Source organism: Dromiciops gliroides, chromosome 3, assembly GCF_019393635.1.
Source record: "Dromiciops gliroides isolate mDroGli1 chromosome 3, mDroGli1.pri, whole genome shotgun sequence".
Lineage (NCBI taxonomy): Eukaryota > Metazoa > Chordata > Mammalia > Microbiotheria > Microbiotheriidae > Dromiciops > Dromiciops gliroides.
Genome location: NC_057863.1, coordinates 320207068 through 320227744, shown reverse-complemented (window position 1 = coordinate 320227744; position 20677 = coordinate 320207068). Strand labels below are relative to the sequence as shown.

The window sequence follows — 20677 nt, the reverse complement described above, 5'->3', positions numbered from 1 at the left end:
GGGTTAAGAAGAATTGGACAAGACTGATACACCTGAATAATAATAACAACAACAAAGGATAGCACATCTTATCATGAACTCCATGAATTCTCCTCCTTGGCATTCATATTATACTTTCCATGGCTTTTATGCTTCATTGTTCTTCCAGAGTTTAGCCAAATAGCTTTACTGTGAGAGAGGTGACCCAAGTGACAAAAAATGCCATGTGAGAGCTTGAGAATTTAATGGGCTAAAAGTGAAAAGCTTACCTATTGGTAACCAAATCAAAAACACATTCCTCAATTTATCGATGGGCCCAGGTCTCCCATTTGGGATGTAGAGGACTCATATTCAATAATAATTACCAAAGGGCTATTATCATGTTGTATTCTTATATAAATGAGTTCCCTTAAGACATATGGAATCAGTAATACTGTTGAGAAGTTCTCAGATTGCACTTAATTTAAGGTTTTGTGATAGGGCGATCTCATAAACAGGGCTAGCCCTTCGCAAAATTTAGAGTGGCAAAATTGGGATGTCAACACTTTTCATTCTCTCTATCCCAATACTACACTGCCTTTTGGGTTATCTATAGGTATTCACAATCTCCTACTGTTGTAGTAGGCCATGGTCTACAAGTCTGAATCTATTTTCTAAACCTAACCTTCCTCTACCTTCTTGGCATTCAGATATACTTCTGTGAATGTTCCCAGGGGACCCCACAATCACTTGGTTCTTTGTGGAAAAAGAAATCCTAGAAATCAAGTTACAATTAGCTATTAATAGTTTGATGTGATAACCTTTCCAGGGCAGTGGTACAAAAGGGCATTGGCCGCTGGTACTGAAGTCAGAGGAGCTGGGTTCAGATTTCACCTCTGATAAACTAACTGCAAGAATTTGGGCAAATCACTTACACTACCTGGGCCTCAATTTCCTCATCTGTAAAATGAAGAATTTGGACCAGATTATCTCTAAGATCCCTTTCAGCTTGAAGCTTGTCATCCTATGGTATATCAAAACCCAATACTTTAATTCAAATAATTGTTTTTGGACTAGACCTGTAATTATATGGGTGAGGAAATTCCATTGATCAATAATCTGTTGTTCGATTTACAGTCAATTGTCTGGGGCAACCAGAGTGCCACACAACCAGTATGTATTAGAGGCTCTGTTTGCAACCTATTTTTTCTGACTCTCAGACTGGCTTTTTGTCCACCATATCATATTGCCTTTGAAATGAATAAATGGCAGAATTGAACACACCAGTAGTAGTTTCATGGTGAGCATCAGCCCGTGATCCCCAAGGCTAACAAAGAGTCTTTTCTGACACAGAGCTCTAAGCTGGATTTCAGGCTCTTTCTGTTGGGAGAGCTATCACTGAACCCCTCAGGTCCAAAGTCCTGGCCAATCCCAAGGCCAACTAAACATACTTATTCATCTCAGAGAACCATAGAATGTTAGTGCTAGAAAGAACCTTAGGGCACACAGTAAATTAATGAAAAAGCCCAGACAACAATTTGGGTCTCCTGGCTTCAATTCTAATACTCTTTTCACTGCTTTACAAAGCTACCTCCAAGATCTGGTTAACTTTGGCAGGCCTGAGGAGGCAGTGATGATGGGAAATGTAAATTCTACTGGTTCGTAGAAAAAGAGAGCATTGAAACTCCACCTACCGAAAAGAGACAGCAGCACTGAGCATCAGGAGATATTTCACAGCCCTGTCCACTTTCTAAACAGTGGCAGGCTTTAAAAAATGAAACACAAGCGCCCCTTCCTGTTCAGCATAAGACAATGCAAGTAAACCATCCATCAGTAGCAAAATCCCCAGTCCCTGGAGCTAGGATCTCGAGAGGTCAAGCGACGAGAAGAAAAGTATTCTGTTTCTTTATGGTTGCCAGAGACAAAGAACTGTGTTTTAGGTTTCAGGCTGCATGTGTCAGCTTCGCCCCTAAGCTTGGGTTACAGAGAAGGAAAGGAAGGTGAAACAAAGAAATAACTCAGATGTGTTTTTGCTCCTTTTCTCTTCCCTCACCAAAAACAAACAAACAAACAAAAGCTGCCAATATTAGGATCAAGGATCTTGAGGTAAGAGAAGGATGAATTTTGATTAAAAAAAAATAAGATCAGACATAAGTGGCAACTCAAAGTCAATAAGGCAGGGAGGGGGAGACTTGCTTATGATCCTGAGAGCTGCAGGAATGGAGGGTCTTTCTGTTGCTTCCAGAATGCTTTGCTAATAGTTTCAAGCAAAAGAGCAGAAGTAGAAAACAGGTGGGAAAGAAAGTTGTCTAGGGCACAATGTGGATTAGAAGGAGAGAATGGCACATGATACAGAGTATTAAATATTACTTTTAAAAATTACACATACTTATTTTGTTATCAATGCCAGAAAATTCACTTCTCCATGTCTCATAGGCAGTTCTTTTGTGCTAAGTTCAAAAAAGACACTGTGGATAGGGAACTGGTATTGCAATCAAGAAGCCTTGGATTCAAATCTAGCCTCTGAAATTTTTTAGCTGTGTAACCCCGGGCAAGTCTAAGTGCCTCAGTCAACTCCCTAATACTTTTCTACTAAGTCATAGATATTGTGAATTCCATTCTTTGAGTATATGGCGAGTCAGGTCCCATTCATTATCTATCAGCAAAGCCTGGTAGAACAAGGTAAAATTTCCCAAAGAATGGGGTGGAATAGGGCACAATTTTGCATGTGTTTAGGGTGCACAAATGTCTCATTTTGCCTGTGCCAAAAGAAAGTGCTACCTCCTGGGAGTCTGGTACAAATTACCTTAGGAATTCAGCCAAAGAAACTGTATTTCTAGTGGTTTTTGCCCAGACCAAAGAGTGTGTGGCCAGTGGCCGTGTTTATCTAAGGGTTCTGTAAGTTAACAACTTAATACTGAGCAAACCCACTTTAGAGTTTTCCCCTGTTGGATTTGGTCAGGAAAACAGTGCCCAGTTCCAGTTTCATAGCATTAGTGTATTCCTTATCTGATAGGAGGGATTGTGCTATGCCTTTAAGGGAAAGGTTGTTGGAAGGTCAATGCTTCCAATCTCTATGCCCAGAGGACAAGTTAGTTTCATACTATACTTAACTATTTGGAATAAATTCTTTTGCCAGAACTACATATCCTTCCTTAGAGGCCTCTAACTTGTATTCTACAAGGCTTCCTGTTTTGTGTCAATAGTATAATTCTTACAGTGTAAAAGCCCCTGTGGTCAATGAATGAGGACCTATGGTGTCCCTCTTTGGGGTAGCCCCTCCCATGGACAAGGGTATCCTACGCTTTGGCATAGTCAGGATGACTCTGTGTTATTTATAAAGCATTTGAATGACTCAGACTGAGAATTCAGAGCTATAAAGGGACTGGGAGATCGAGAAGTCTGGCCTTTTCATCATGGAATCATTCTCGTGCATCATCCTCCTTTCTACTTCTGAAGGCTTCAGCATAGCTACACTGGATTTTTCTCCATTCCTCGCACATGCCATTCTCTCTCCCAACTCCCCTGGCTATATACTTGATCTCCCCCATGCTTAAAATTTACCTTTTTTTTTTTTTTTATAACCTCCCTTGCTTCCTTCAAGATGCAATTTAAGTATGGAGTTCTCCACAAAGCCTTCCCTGTTCACGTCAATTCTCTCCCAAATCACCTCATACTTAATCACTGAATGACAACAAATTCTCTTCATCGTTATACTGTGTATACTTATATATGTCCTTGTTGTCTCATTTGTAAAAAAAAAAAATGATTGTATTGGCACAGTGCTGGGCACATTGTGGGTACTTTAAAAAGTGATAGTTAATTGATTAATCTAGTCCAACTCATTCATTTTAGAGATAAGGAAGCAACCCTAGGGAGTTTTAAGTGGTTTATCTGGAGTGCTGTAGGTAACAAGTTATCAGAGCTAGGATTTGAACAAGATTCCTGTTTCAAGAGCCAGTTATCTCTCTATTGTAACAGATGGCCTTAAAGTCATACAACTTTGCATTCCCTACATCTCTGGGGAATGGGCAGGAGCTTGCTGAGGGAGCCCCTGTTATTGTTACAGCTTAAGTCCTTAGGCCTTGCAGTCAATATGGAAGGGAGAAAGATGTTTTTGTTGTGTGGTCAGTCATAGGTCACAGGGGCAGTGGTCAGATGGTAACTGGGCCACTCATCAAATGGGACAGAGTATTTGCTTAAGGTGTCATTCAGAAGAATCTGCAAAGATTCCACACCGTGCGCACATTTTAGTAAAGTTTTGGAGTTCCTTCAGGCAAGATGACCTTGGCTCAGATATAAGAAATTTTGATTTACAGAGAAGGACTCCATAAAGTTGTATGGTTGGCATGCTGCTTTATATGATACAGAACCGGAGTAAAGAGGATGGTTGAAAAGCTTAACCTGTGGAACCAAAGCAAATCCTTACCTGTGTACTAGTGTGTTCTTGAGGCCACCCACCAGGCCTCGGGCAATGGTCTTCACTCTGGGTGTGAGAATAGCTTGGGAGACATGGAAAGCCCCATGGGGAGCTCTCTCACCAAGAGTTGTTTCTAAGAAGAGTATGAGTTTCCTCACGCATGTTGTGTTGGCCCATGGTGCTGGAATCCTGTGTCCTGGCCACAGGAAAGGGTATTGCATGGAGAGAGGAGAATGGTAGAAAATAAGAACCTGAAATATGTAGAAACAGAGAAAAGAGAAAGAAAAATGTAAGAAATTACTGTGAGAATTGACAACTAGGTGGCACAGTGCGATAGAGCATAGGGCATGGAGTTGATTCAAAGTTAATCCTCAAGTTCAAATCTGGATTCACACAGTTTTCTAATGTGCAACCCCGGACAAGTCACTTAACTGCTGCCTGCCTCAGTTTCTTCATCTGTCAGGGGTAATAATAGCACAAGCACTTCTCCCAGGATTGTTGTGAGTGTAAAATGAGATAATATAAGTGTAAAGCCCTTTGTCCTTAAGGCTCAATATAAAGGCCAGCTATTGTTATATAAATGCTGTTGTCTAGTAAGAAAACTGAAGTCATTACTTTGGTTTGAGAATGAAGTTGATAGGGAAAAAAGAGCACTGGATAAGTCCCAAAGCCAACTACAAGCACATGCATAACTTTTAGAATTATTTTTCTTTAAAGATTATTGGAATTATAATTATTTAAAAGTAGCTAATAAGCTAATAGATTGGCCTGTTCAACTGTGGAGTTAATTAGTTTCAGGGACTATGTGTATAGGGAGAGGGGGAAAGTGTAGTTAAGATTGTTTGGGGCAAACTGCCTCAGTTTACCCAAATAACTCGAGGAGACCACCAAGTCAAGCAGAGACAGATTTATTACATTCCTGCAGGAATGGGCAAACTCAATAATTGAGTCGCAATAGCTAATACATGCCTTGAACTTTTATAGTAATGTTGGTGGGGCTGGGGTAGGGGGGGTGGGGAACGTCCCCACGCACACTGCCCTAATCTAACATCCAATCCTGTCTCACCCAGGGTGCATGCTTAGCTCATGATCAGTGTATGGAGACATGCATATGTGTTCCAGGAACAAGGGGGAAAAGGGGAGGGGGAACAAGGTCAAACTGAAGGAAGAGGGAATGGGGGAGTGACAGTGAGAGAAATCACAGTTCCCACTGACTCCCCCCTCCCCTTTCCCGGCTCCTATCTCTAAAGATATTCAACTTGAATAACAGGAAGAGTCACTCAGGTGTTTCAGCATTGTTTTGTAGTCGTGTTAATTTTAGAAGGATGACAGGGTTAAAATTTATCTTTGGCTATGTAGGGAAATCAAAGAAATAGAATAAAGAATAAAAGAATAATCCATTGTTGGGACCCTAGGGTCAAGGGGAATCTGCTCTGAGAAAAAGAAACATGTCACTTAACATCTGGTCTCAACTTAATTGCCGCATCCCGTGACAAGCTGTGATCGCCTGCCCTTTCTTCTTGAGTCCCGAGTATTGAACTGGTGGGCAAACTCCCCGACCCACACAACAGGGACTGGGGTTCTGACACATGATGGATTCCAGATAAAACTAAGATGTAGCTGACAAATGGGGAGACTGAGCAGAAGTAAAAATATTGTTAATTGGCAATAGAACTCAAAGGAAACAGTGAGAATTTGACAAGCAATAAACTTTTAAACTAACTATACTGGGGCGGGGTTGGGTATCTTCCAGACCCCATCCTCAGAGTTTAATCTGACTCAAATCCATAATTATGTCATACTTTGATGATGGCACAACATTTCTTAGCTAAAAGAGTTCTTAGAGACCATGAAGTCTTTAAGAACTTCATTTTTACATGTTGGGAGGGAGAAGGGGGAAAACAATTTATGAAACAACTACTATGTGCCAGGCACAGTGCTAAGAACTTCACAAATGTTAGCTCACTTGATCCTCACAGCACTAGGAGGTAAATACTCATGTCATCCCCATTTTATTGTTGAGTACATAGTCCTACAGATGTTGAATCTCTTAGCCAAGATCACACAGATGATTTGAGTGTGGAATTTGAACCCAGGGCTTTCTGCCTCCAAGCCTGGTGCTCAATCCACTGAGCTATCTAGCTGCTGGAGGTGGAGTTGCATTGAAGTTCCCTCCTTGGAAGGTCTTTGGGGTTGGGCCTGGGGTCAGAGGTGGGGGCAGGGGCAAAGAATGCTATGAAATATGCTCAGTGGTGATCCTGTGCCCTGGGTGTTTCTGGCAACCATGTGTAACAAGAGACATCTGGTTGGTAGCTATGTCCCTGTCCTTTCCTGCAGTCTTCTCCAGTAAGAGAAGGCTACATCAAAGAGGTTTGGTCACTGGGCCACTGCCCCTTCAGGAGACAACTTCAGTCTTGCTTTCTTTTCTCATCTTTTCTGACTATGGCTTGGGACTCTATAAGCTCTCCCTTGGACTTCCTTTGAGAAGAGGGGAAAGAGAATTTCTCCTTCTTCTCTTTCCAGGGAAGCAATGGTGATTGTCCAAATAGTTCTGCAAGAACATGTGCTGGTCCAGGAGAGACCGTGCCTGGATTTCAAAAGCCTAACTATCTTTTGTGTTTTATTATTCTTTTTTTAATGCATAGTATTTTAAATTTTTATTTATTTTTATTTTTTATATGTCTTTTATTATTTTCCAGTTACATTTAGAAAGTTTTCAACATTTGTTTTTGTAAGATTTCTACTTTCAAATTTTCTCCCTTCCTCCCCCCTCCCCAAGACAGAAGGTAATCTGATATAGGTTATATATGTACAATCACATTAAACATATTTCTGCACTAGTCATGTTATGAGAGAAGAATCAGAGCAAAAAGGAAAAACCTAAAAAATAAAAACAACAACAAAAACAATAGAAATAGTATGGTTCAATCTGCATCCAGATTCAACAAATTTTTTTTTTTTCTGGATTTGGAGAGCATTTTCCATCATGAGTGCCTGGCACATAGTAGTTGTTTCATAATTACTTTTCCCCTTCTCCCCAACATGTAAAAATGAAGTTCTTAAAGACTTCATGGTCTCTAAGAACTCTTTTAGCTAAGAAATGTTGTGCCATCATCTTGGACCATTGTATTGCTGCTGATAAGAATCAAGTCTATCACAGTTGATCAACACACGATGTTGTTGATACTGTGTACAATGTTCTCCTGGTTCTGCTCATTTCACTCATCATCAGTTCATGCAAGTCCTTCCAGGTTTCTCTGAAATCCACCTGCTCATCGTTTCTTATAGCACAATAGTATTCCATTATATTCATATGCCACAACTTGTTTAGCCATTCCCCAATTGATGGGCAACCCCTCAATTTCAAATTTCTTTCCACCACAAAAATAGCAGCTATAAATATTTTTGTACATGTGGGTCCTTTTCCCTTTTCCATGATCTCCCTAGGAAAAAGACCTAATAGTGGTATTTCTGGGTCAAAGGGTATGCACAGCTTTATAGCCCCTTGGGCATAGTTCCAAACTGCTCTCCAGAATGGGTGGATCAGTTCACAGCTCCACCAAAAATGCATTAGTGTTCCAATTTCTCCACAGTCTCTCCAACATTTATTATTTTCCTTTTTTGTCATATTAGCCAATCTGATAGGTGTCAGGTGGTACCTCAGAGTTGTTTTAATTTGTATCTTTCTAATCAATAGTGATTTAGAGCATTTTTTTATATGGCAATAGATAGCTTTGATTTCTTCATCAGAAAACTGCCTGTTCATATCCTTTGACCATTTCTCAATTGGGGAATAAATTGGATTCTTATAAATTTGATTTAGTTCCATATATATTTTAGAAATGAGGCCTTTATCAGAAGTACTAGCTATAAAAATAGTTTCCCAGTTTTCTGTCTCCCTTCTAATTTTGGATGCATTGCTTCTGTTTGTACAAAACCTTTTTAATTTAGTGTAATCAAAATCATCCATTTTGCATTTCATAATATTCTCTATCTCTTGTTTGGTCATAAACTGTTCTCCTTTCCAAAGATCTGAGAGGTAAACTATTCCTTGCTCTCCTAATTTACCGATGGTATCACCTTTTAGGTCTAAATCATGCACCCATTTTGACCTTATTTTAGTATAAGGTGTAAGATGTTGGTCTATGCCTAATTTCTGCCATACTCTCTTCCAGTTTTCCCAGCAGTTTTTGTCAAATACTGAGTTCCTATCCCAGAAACTGGAGTCTTTCGGTTTATCAAACAGTACATTACTAAAGTCATTTACTACTGCGTCTCCTGTTTATGATTTTTTTCTATGGATATTTGTTGCTATCAGTCAGTTGTGTCTGACTCTGTGACTTGATTTGGACTTTCTTGACAAAGATACTGGACCGGTTTGCCATTTCCTTCCCTGGCTCATTTTACAGATGAGGAAACTGAGGCAAACAGGGTTAAATGACTTGCCCAGGGTCATACAGCTAGTACATGTCTGAGGTCAGATTTGAACTTAGTTCTTCCTGACTCTAGGCCCAGCAACTCTATCCACTGCACCACCTAGCCGTTCTGTGGACATAGGTTACTAAAAACTAATTAATCTGGAGGCTACCTTGGGAATTTGGTAGTTGCTGGGGTCTCTCAGTTGATGCTGGCTGCCCTACATTAGGTGCTTCCTATGGCAATGCCTTTCAGAGAAGAAGATGACCATTTCCAAAACAGTCCGTGAAAGTGGAATATCTGTTCTGCAGTATCACAAAGTATTTCCTGTTTTAATAGTGTTTCAAGTCTTTATCAATGTGAATTTATGAGTCTTTTGTGTTTTAAGAATTCCTTTTGTGGTAGAGGAAATAAATAGCCAACCTCTACTTTGTACATTGATAACCTTTCTAAAATAAACTCTTCAAGAAAGAAAGATCATAGAAATGAGACAAGCCCAAGCTGATTGATTATTCTCAGAGATCTGCTCAAAGCTGAGGTTGTAACGAACCAGAGACAATGAGAAAGAAGTTGACTCTCTTCTTTGGGTCCAGGTTTCCCCAAGACTGATCCCTGTTTGTGTGATCCCTTTGATGGGAAAGGCTTCCCTATGCCCTTTAGCCAATGGGTCTATTGTTACACATCGATAGAAAAAAACACAAAACAACAACAACAACAAAACTGAGGCCTAGAAAGATTAAGTCACTTGCTCAAAGTCACATAGTTTAGTTACTAGCAGACCCACTTAAGCGTTCATACTTGTGTTCAGTTTAGACTGGGATTTGTTTCGGCTAAAGCAATTCAGAGTTTTGTCATATTTTTCTAGGATTGCTCTTCATGGAAAAATGGGAGCTGGGGTAGATGAGGACAACGAATATGTTCTCAGGAAAGAGTTTGTCCCTAAAAACCTATTAGAAATGCTAAGAGCCTTATTAGTATGCTTATAACAGTAGCAGAGCCCTCTCCTGGAAGGAATGCAAATCTGTTTACCTGGCTTGCTCTCCAAATCTCAGCAAGCTTGGCTGAGAGAATAATCTTCCAGGTGTGGAAAGAGGAATGTTCTGATTGTTTTGACTGTCTGTCATGGGCATTTAGCTAATGATTAAAGTGCCTGAGTAACCTGTTCTGAATGCAAAGTACAGAAGATCCTTGAAGAGTGGATACTTCATTACACCAGGAGGTCAATTAGACTGGAAATGCTTTTTCAAAAATCTTTTTGAATAATTGATTGGTAATGATATCTGTGGGAAAGATGCATTTTAATAAGATTAACCACATGATTATCATAAGCAGCACTTTGCACAGGAGCCTGGGGAAGGTCTTCTTTCTCCAGATAGTCATAGTATTTGTTCAAGGCTTAGATACTTTTAGCATAATCTCTTTTTTTTGTTTGTTTGTTTGTTTTTGGTGAGGCAATTGGGGTTAAGTGACTTGCCCAGGGTCACACAGCTAGTAAGTCTCAAGTCTCTGAGACCAGATTTGAACTCAGGTCCTTCTGAATCCAGGGCCAGTGCTCTATCCACTTCACCACCTAGCTGCCTCCTAGCATAATCTCTTAAGGGAGAATGATCTATTAAATAGAATATTGGAAAAAGTATCAGAAGACTATACACAAATTGTACCTTACATAGGGTAAGTACTTAACAAAGGTATGCTGAATTCATTTAAATGATTAGATTCTTAAAATAACTAATATTTACATAATGCTTTAAAGTTTGCAAAATGTTTTCCTCATAAAGTTAGAATGGACCTTGTAAGAATATTCACTTTTTAAATCTTGATCTCTATGCATTTAATCTATCTAAGCCTCAGTTTCCTCATCTGTAAACAAACAGAGGAGCTAAGTGGAGCAGTGGTTATATACCACCAGTCCTGGAATCAGGAAGATTCATCTTCCTAAGTTCAAATTCAGCTTCAGATTCTTACCAGCTGTGTGAACCTGGGCAAGTCACTTAACCCTGCTTGTCTCAGTTTCCTCATCTATAAAATAAGCTGGAAGGGGCAGCTAGGTGGCACAGTGGATAGAGCACTGGCCTTAGATTCAGGAGGACCTGAGTTCAAATCCAGCCTCAGACACTTAACACTTACTAGCTGTGTGACCCTGGGCAAGTCACTTAACCCCCATTGCCTCACAAAAAAAAAAAAAAAAGCTTGAGAAGGAAATGGCAAACCACTCTAGTATCTTTGCCAAGAAAACCCCAAATGGAGTCACAAAGAGTCAGACAAGACTGAAACGAATGAACAACAAAAAGTAAAGACTTTGGACTATATCCTCTGAGGTTCCTTATGGTTCTAGAGGTCTGATCCTAATTGCTCTACAAGGTTAGAGGTGGTGTCCAGCTCACTAGGTAAGGGTTTTAGGAGTTGCAGGCCTCTACTTTACAACATAAAATTCAAATAAATTCAATTTAAAATTGATTGTCTACTATGTGACAGATAGTGTAGTCGTCACTGGGAATATAAACATTTCACAACAGACTTCACTTCAATCCAGAAACTCACACCTCCGCAGGAGCCCCTGGCCCTGAGGTCTCTCTCTCCCTCTGGTTGGAGAGAATGGAGGGTAGGCAGTGGAGAACTCTCCCAAGATGCTCCATTTAAGGAGGGTGACTAGGGCAGGCATTTCATTTTCTACCACCTGCACTCCTGACTTCATCCTCTTCCTCTCCCCTCTTTCAGTTTATCCTTTTTTTTTTTTGGCAGGGCAATGAGGGTTAAGTGACCTTCACAGGGTCACATAGCTAGTAAGTGTCAAGTGTCTGAGACTGGATTTGAACTCAGGTCCTCCTGAATCCAGGACCAATGCTTTATCCACTGTGCCACCTAGCTGGCCCCTCAGGTTATCCTGAAGTGTTGTTTTCTCCCATTAGATTGTGAGCTCCTTGATGGCAGTCATTGTCATTTGGTTTCAAAGGTTTGTCATGCTGGGGTGGGAGTAGGGATAAGCTCCCACCCTCTATAAAATGCTCCAATGGCATGTGTCTCAAATAGCCTCTGACAACCGAAGCCCAACTCCTGGCCTTCTTATGGTGGAACTGTTTCCACTAACAGGAGAAGGGGCAAAGGCGAGTCACTAGTGCCTTAAAACCAGTCGCTTTGGGCAGGTGGGGCTCTTTAGCCTTGGCAGGCAAGCCGCCCAGGGGAAGGAAACCCTGATTTTAAACCTCCTCTGCCTTGCCACTATACCCATATAAGGGAAAGGCTTCAGGAGTTAACCCCAAGGAAAAATCAGGAGCTGGAGTCCCTTAGGCAGTTGGATGTTGGACATCACATCCCTCTGGCAACTCCTGCGGCGGCACTGGTCCCAAACTGTATTGGCTCTGCCTCTCCTTTGGATCCACCAATGTCACAGAGAGGAAAAACCTGCTGCATGGGCAACAGCTTGTTTTCCATATTGATCCACCCAGGCCAGCGCCCTGGAGAGGACACTCCAGCTACTCCTCATGGGGTAGATACAACCTGGGATGTGGCAGTTACTGGTTATAAGTCACTCAGGAGCTGTGGCTCCCGTATCGGACTGCACAGCCATACTGTGGCCTGTGGCTCTTCAAGGCGCTGATCCATGGTCATCTGCTACTGGTGGAGGCCTACTACTACTACCATATCCCTGGAGTTTGGCATAGAGCCTAGCAGATGGTAGGTCCTTAACAATAAATAACCGACTGACTGAAAGATAAAAAGAAAACAGTCCTTCCTCTAGTGACACTAAGACGATAAACTAAACAATTAGCAGATAGATTCAGAATTGGCTGGATGGCCATTCTCAAACAGTAATTGTTAACAGTTCAACACCAATATGACAGATTATTTCCAGTGGAAAACCCCAGGGATCTGTGCCTGGCCCTGTGGTATTTAACATGTCTTATCAGTGACTTGGACAAAGGCGTAGATGGCATGCTCATCGTGTTTACACATAACATGAAGCTGGGAGGGAGGGCTGACACACTGGATGACAGAGTCAGGTTCCAAAAGGATCTTAGCAAGTGAGGGCATTGGACTGAATCTACCAAGATGAAATTCGATAGAGATAAAAATAAAGTCTTCCACTTGCTCACAAAAATCAACTTTGCAAGTACAAGAAGGGGGTGTTATGATGCTCTCATCAAACCTCATCAGGAAAATTATGCTTCATTCTGGGTGCTGAGGTTTAAGAAATGCATTAGGAAGTGGGAGGATTTCCAGAGGATCGGGATAGGGAATCAGGACAGGGAAAGGCCTTGAATCCATAACACATGAGGACTGGCTGGAGGAACTGGGTCTGTTTAGCCAGGAGAAAAGAAGACTTGGGTGGAAGAGTGGCGAGTCGGGGAGTCGGGTGGAGGGTTGGGAGAGGAGGAGGCTTTCATCTAAATATTTGAAGGGCTAGAATATGGATGAAGGGCCAAAGGTGTTCTCTTTGGCCCCAGAGGGCAGGATTGGAGCAACAGGTAGAAGCAGAAAAGGATCCATTTAGGTTTGGTATCAGGATAAACTTCCCAATGATCAGAATAGTCCAGAAGTGCAATGGGTGGCTTTGACAAGGGATCAATCCTTCCCCCTCACAGGTCTTCAAGCAGGAGTTGGATTCCATTGGGGATTCCATTAACTTAAAAGTTAGATTATGTGACTGCTGAGGTTCTTTCCAACTCTCAAATTCTATGCTGCAATGGCCTGGTTCTGTAACCCTGCCAGTGGTGTGACTTTGGACAGGTCATACAACCTCTCTAATCTCTAATTTCTTCATCCACAAATGAGGAGATGGGACCAGATAATTTCCAATGCCCTTCAACTCTATCTCACCTTCTACAGGAAAGTCTTTCCTCAATTCCCTTCACTAAGAAGAATAGAAAAAAAAAAATATTTGTTGATGATTGTCATCAATTTAAATTCTTATCCCTGCCCCCATTATTTCCCTGAAAGACCTCTCCTTTTCTTCTTGTTTCTCCCTCATTATTTTTTTTTTGGTTTTTTTTTGTTTTGTTTTGTTTTTGTTTTTTGTGGGTAATGAGGGTTAAGTGACTTGCCCAGGGTCACACAGCTAGTAAGTGCTTCTTTAGTGCTTCCCTTCTGTTGTTTATTTCCAATTTATCACGATCCAGTTATCATATATGATAATTGTATGTGTATATATATGCATGTACACACATACATATATATGCAAACAACTAGGCACAAACAAGATAGATATAGATATCCATAATCTATATCTATCTAGATATATCTCTTAATCTATATCACATATATTATTATATATTATAGCAGATAAATAGATTAGTCTATATATTAGAATAGGTATCTAGGTAGATATAGATGTCTAGATATCTATCTCTAATGTATAGATTAATTTATAATCTAAACTGTGGTATGACTAGGTACAAACACGATAGATACAGATATCTATAATCTATATCTATCTAGAGATATCTCTAATATGTAGATTAGATTAATCTATATCACAATATATTATTTTATATTAATAAATTAATCTATATATTAGAATAAGTATCTAGGTAGATATATAGATATCTATATCAATATCTATCTTGTTTGTGTCTAGTTGTACCACAGTTTAATAAAAGAGGCAAGAGGCTATCAACTACGTACGAACAAGATATAGACAGATAGCTATATATCTCTGTTTATATCTTGCTTGTATCTAATTGTTTGACTGTTGTATCTCTTATTAAACTGTGAGATCTTTGAAAGAAGGAACTATCTTTTACTTTTCTTTATATTTTTTGCACTTAGCACAGTGCTGGGCACAGTGTAGAGGCATAATAAATGTTTATTGACTGATTGAGTCTTTGCCTTTACTTCACTGTTCACACACACACACACACACACACACACACAAAATAAAAATCTTTCTTGCTCCTTTGTCTTTTCTTATGCACACATTCTTTTCTCACCTATAATTTTCTTTTAGATCTAGCTTAAAAATAATTTATTCTAAGAAATATTCTCTAGAAACTTTCCAAAGAAATCAATGGAGGAGAATCAAGAAGGGGAGAAGACTTCCTGGGAAAAAGTGGGGGCAGGGATTAGAATTTAAAACAACACTCACCAACAAATAAATTTTTTTCTTTTATGAGTAAGCCCATCTTCAATCTCTATAAACTGTTTCTCTATTGCCTTGTAATAGTTCTTTAGTTGTTTCTTGTGCCTCTCCAACTAGACTAAAAACACTCTTGAGGCAAGTATTGAGTCTTCTAATTCAATTCTAACTGTCCCAACTCAAGTACCTCCTGTGTACACTACTCCAACAAAGGCTTGTTTGTTGGAAGAATGAAAGATAACTGAATGAGGAATATTCTTTGCTACCAGATCATACTGGATAAATATGTGGAATTCTTAGATACAAGGTTCCATGCATTAGGTGTAACATTTTTTACTTTGTTGACCAATATAGGGACAATTCTGCTCGAGCAGCCTCTACTGTATTTTTTGGTGGGACAGCAAATAGAAGTAATCACTTCTGCTAAAATGTACTGATTTTGTAATTTAAAAAAATAATTAGGGGCAGCAGCTAGGTGGCGCAGTGGATAAAGCACCAGCCCTAGATTCAGGAAGACCTGAGTTCAAATCTGACCTCAGACACTTGACACTTAGTAGCTGTGTGACCCTGGGCAAGTCACTTAACCCTCATTGCCTCACAAAAAGCAAAACCAAAACAAAACAAAAAAAAAACAACAACAAAAAAGTAATCAGGGAGAAACAAGAAGAAAAGGAGAGGTCTTTCAGGGAAAAAATGGGGGCAGGGATAAGAATTTAAATTGATGACAATCATCAACAAATATTTTTTTCTATTCTTCTTAGACCCTATTTACCATAATCTACTTTTCTTACAACTGGAGAAGTATTTTACAGTTATTATTTACTATATTATTTATTTTTATTCATTAATTTGCACTATGCCTCACTTAAATCCAATTCACTGCAAGCCATGACATCACCTCCTTGAAGTCATGGTCCTCTTCGAGAACAAAGGACAAACAATAACAAAAACCTCATTATTTACTTATTTTATATATGTGTGTGTTATTATATATTATTTATTTATTCTAGTATTTCTATTTACTGCTGTCTGTTCACTAAGTGACCAGTTATTGAAAGCATGAAAACAAACTGTTCAGGTCTATCTAAAAATGATTCCTTTTTACCATGAAAGAAATAAAATAACAGTGACCACCCTGTAAACAATACAAACCACACTGCTTTAAAAAAAAGAAAAGGGGTGTGGAGGAGACTTTTTTCTTAAGATAAAGGCTATGCTCTAAAGTTCCTGCAGAGGGCAGGCTTCCCCCTCTTGCTCTGTACTCACAGTCCATACAGTCTGGTATTCATGAACTCTTCATTCTTACCCTGATTTCAGTCCAATTTAGAATGAAATACACATCCTAACCTAGAATGCTAGCTAGCTGCATGGGGGAATATGAAGACCACCTCTATGGAACTTCATATGTGTGGAAATAATCAAGATTTCCAAATGATATCATCTTGTATATTCTCACAGCTTCTATCACTATCAGTGTTGGTATAGTAAGAAGACTGCTGGCCCTGAGGTGAGGAGATAAATAGGTTTGTCTCTGACATTTTTCTGTTGTGTCTCTGCCATGATTATTAGCTTTGTGACCATGGACAAGTAGCTTTAGTTCTCTGAGCCTTAATTTCTCATCTGTATAATACAGATAAGTACTTATCTCACAGGCTATATTGTTGTTGTCTGACTCTTTTGAGACCCCATATGGGATTTTCTTGGCAAAGATACTGGAGTGGTTTGCTATTTTCTGCTCTGGTGGATTAAGGCAAAAAGGGTTAAGTAACTTGCCTATGGTCACACAAGCTAGATTTGAACTCAAGTCTTCCTGACTCAAAGCTCAGTGCTCTCTCCAGTGGACCACTAAGCTGCCTATTAAGAGGATCACCTAAGGTAATGTACTTAAAGCACTCTGTAAATCTTAAAGTGCTACATGAATGTTAGCCATTAGTATCATTATAAAGCCTGGGACTTATTAAATGCATGTTGAAAAGAATGAATAATAATCATGTGTGTATGGGCTATGAGATACTTGGGCAATAACTACTTCTATTTATTTATTTGTTCATTTATTTATCTGTTTATTTGTTCATTCATTCATTTATCCACTTATTTATTTATTTATGTAATTATTTATTTGTTTGTTTTTGGTGAGGTAATTGGGGTCAAGTGACTTGCCCAGGGTCACACAGCTAATAAGTGTCAAGTGTCTGAGGCTGGATTTGAAATCAGGTTCTCCTGAATCCAGGGCCTGTGCTCTATCCACTGCATCAACTAGCTGCCCCAATAAATATTTTTAATAAATAAAAATGTCTTTTTTAATGGCACAAATGATATCTCAATAATAGTCTTACATATGGTCAGAGTTAGTAAACACTATTCTTGAAGTTCATTTTTTAAACTTTACATTATTCTTTAAAATGTCCAAATTCCTTTATATTATTCATACTTCTCAGTCTTAATTGCATTGTAGTATCCCATTACATTAATATATGCCAATTTAACTCTTACCATATTATTGGACATTTAAGCTGCTTGTTTTTGCCCCCAATTATAAGCAATTCTGCTATAAAAATCTTGGCTAAATAGCACCCCCCTCTTTTTTAAAAATGACACATTTAAGGCATATTCTCCATAATGGAATTATTGGGTCAAAAGACATGATAATTTTTGTCTCTTTCATGGTATATTGACATGCTGTTTTTTTTTTAAATCCTATTAATCTGCAATACCAGGGGCAACTAGGTGGCATGTGGATAAAGCACTGGCTCTGGATTCAGGAGGACCTGAGTTCAAATCCAGCCTCAAACACTTAACACTTACTAGCTGTGTGACCCTGGGCAAGTCACTTAACCCTCATTGCCCAGCAAAACAAAACAAAACCAAAAACAATCTGCAATACCAGTAGGAATGAATGTCTCCCTGTTTCTCCATAACCCTGACTGGTTTCATTGTCCAGCTTCTTTCATCAACTTAATTGGTCTGAAGTAGTACCACAAAGTTATTCTTATTTATATCTCTATTTGTTATTATTGCTATTAGATTGCACATTTTTTTCAATGATTAGGGACAATTTGTCTTTTGTCTCATGAAAACTAACTGCTTATATTCTTTGACCATCTATTTAGATGTTTACGTTAATCTGTCTGTGAACAAATGAACAAGGGATGGCATATGTAATCTGAAAAAGACAAGGAAAGGCTAGGTAAACTAGGCTCTGTCCAAATGTCTCCTTTCCTAATATCCTGATATCAACCTCTCAAAGAAAAATTTCCTTAGGCGTATCCTCCTCAGCCCAGTTTGGAAAGCCTTCTGAAGACTGAAAGATCCAGACCTGCCCAAGGAAGCATATTTAAACAGGTTTCTCAGTGGACTGGGCTTTCTCTGCTGATGATCATTCTTAGATACAGGTAAAAATCCCTTCTCTACAGGGGTTCCACTGAACCTACCTGAAACCAAAGAGAAGTCTCAGAATGGATCCTGCTACTTCAGCAGATCAGGGAAAAGCAAACTTTCAGGAGGTAATATTTTTAAAAAGAACCTAGTCCTGATTCTGTCACTTACTACCTTTTTGACTTTGAAAAAAAAAGCACTTAACCTCTCTGAATCTCAGCAGTTTTATTTCTCAAGAGTATGAATAATGCCTTCTGCTTTGATTATCTCAAAGGTATGTGAGGAGCAAATGAAATAATGGATGTTTTTAAAAACACTTTGTATGTCAGAAGAACTAAACAAACATAAAGTTATATTGTTGTGTTGATACCAATCATTGTTATTTTATTGACAATGGAGCTAGAGGGGTAAAAAGGTGGTGGCAGTGACTTTTTTTTTTAATTGCCACAGGGGTACAGCATCCTGAAAAGCCTCTGGGTATGAAGAGGAAGGGCTGAGCCCTTAGCTGGGGGAATCAGGGACATTCTGAATGAAGCCACTAGGTGGCGGGGTAGATAACGTGTAGTGCTTGGAATTAGAGTCAAATTTGAATGTCCCTTAGACAACAGCTATGTCCCCGGGAAAGCCATTCAGCTTCTCTTAGGCCCAGTTTCCCTGTCTGTAAGATGGGGCTCATTGTAGTATTTCATAAATTGTTGTGAAGATCAAATGAGATTGTATGTATGTATGTATATATGTATGTATGTATGTATGTATGTATGTATGTATGTATGTATGTATAGGTGTTTGTGTGTATATATGCACACACATGTGTGCATATATAGTTCTAGATATGGGTACAGATATAGATGTAGATATAGATATATAGATAGAGATAAAGATAGAGATACAGATAGGTTCGCAAATGTTAAAAATGTTACATAAATGGAGCAGCTAGGTGGAACAGTGGATAGAGCATCAGGCCTGAAGCCAGGAAGACCTGAGTTCAAATCCAGCCTCAGACATATATTAAACTACTGGGCAAGTCACTTAACCCTGTTTGCTTCAGTTTCCTCATCTGTAAAATGAACTGTAAAAGGAAATGGCAAACCATTACAGTACCTCTGGTAAGGAAACCCCAAATTGGGTCATGAAAGGACTCATACACAACTCAAATGACTCATCAGCAACAACATAAATGTTACATATTATTATGTCCTTCTAGTCTTGGGCTTCTGCAGAATGGGTTTTTTCTTCTTTGCTCTTTCTCCCCACTCCACCCCCATCCCAACCATACCTACATTTTCATTCCTGCTAAGGAGTATATAAAGAGGATTTAAAAAAAACAATAGATAGATGATAGATTCAGCCCTAATCAGTTAATACTATAATTAACAGCACCCTGATAAAGATTATGTGACACCTAGAAGACGTGGAGATTGAGACATAAGGTGGCTCTTGAATTTCTACATATGGTGTTGGGGCAGTGATGAGGAGAATGATCAGTCATACAAATTGGGAGACAAGGAATACTAATGGGGAAAGGTGAGAGGGCACCACAGATGAACTCTAGCTATAGCTGTTGCTGGCTACACTACTCAAATTTTATTTAGAATGCCAAATAGGCTAGCAATGCCTATTCTATTCTGGGACTTGTTCACCTTTGTCTCTCTCATAATTTATAGTACAAGGAGATTCCTAAAGCTGCTCCAGTGTGTATGTTGGTTATACCCAATGTCCTAAACATGTCTTTTGGAAAACACCTCTGTATGACTTTGTTGTTGTTCTGTTGTTTTAATTGTGTCCAACTCTTCGTGACCCCATTTGGGATTTTCTAGGCAAAGATAGTGAAGTGGTTTTCTCCAGCTCATTTGACAGATGAGGAAACTGAGGTAAACAAGGTTAAGTGACTCACCCAAGGTCACACAGTTAGTAAGTGTCTGAGACTGGAGTTGAACTTGGGTCTCACTAACGCCATGCTTAGTACCACTGTGCCACCAACCTGCCCAATGTCTGTATTGTACTGACCTATAAATTTTTTTTTCAATTACAAATAATGCTAGTATGAAACTCTTTATACAGATAGGTATTTTTGGTTTTGATCACATTATTAGGATATGTTGCCAGTAATAGAATTATTAGTTCAAAGGGTATGATTGTTTTTGCAACTTCTATTATGCATTGCTAGATTGCTTGCCAAAGAAAATTCTGTTTGTGATGCCTCTAGCAATGAATTAGTGAACCTGACACAACTCTGCCAGTATTGAGTTTCATTATCTTTAATATTTTTTCAACAATTTGATTGGTATGAGGTAGAAATTCAAAGTTATTTTAATGTACATCTTTTTGGGTTCTATTTTTATTGTTGTTATTAGTGAGGAACAATTTTTTCAAATAATTATGAATAATTTATAATTTCTCTTTTCCCATTCTTTGACCATTTACTTTGATGTTTA

At 39.1% G+C, this 20677-nt stretch overlaps 1 protein-coding gene across 1 annotated transcript in view; it reads right to left on the bottom strand.

Annotated features, from left to right (window-relative positions):
- The window catches only part of PLCXD2 (phosphatidylinositol specific phospholipase C X domain containing 2), a 102960-nt gene that overhangs the window by 7592 nt on the left and 74691 nt on the right, over window positions 1–20677 (bottom strand). The window contains exon 3 of the mRNA XM_043994366.1: window positions 4388–4629. Within this exon, the coding sequence (XP_043850301.1) occupies window positions 4388–4629 (242 nt within the window). The remainder of the gene's footprint in view (window positions 1–4387; window positions 4630–20677) is intronic.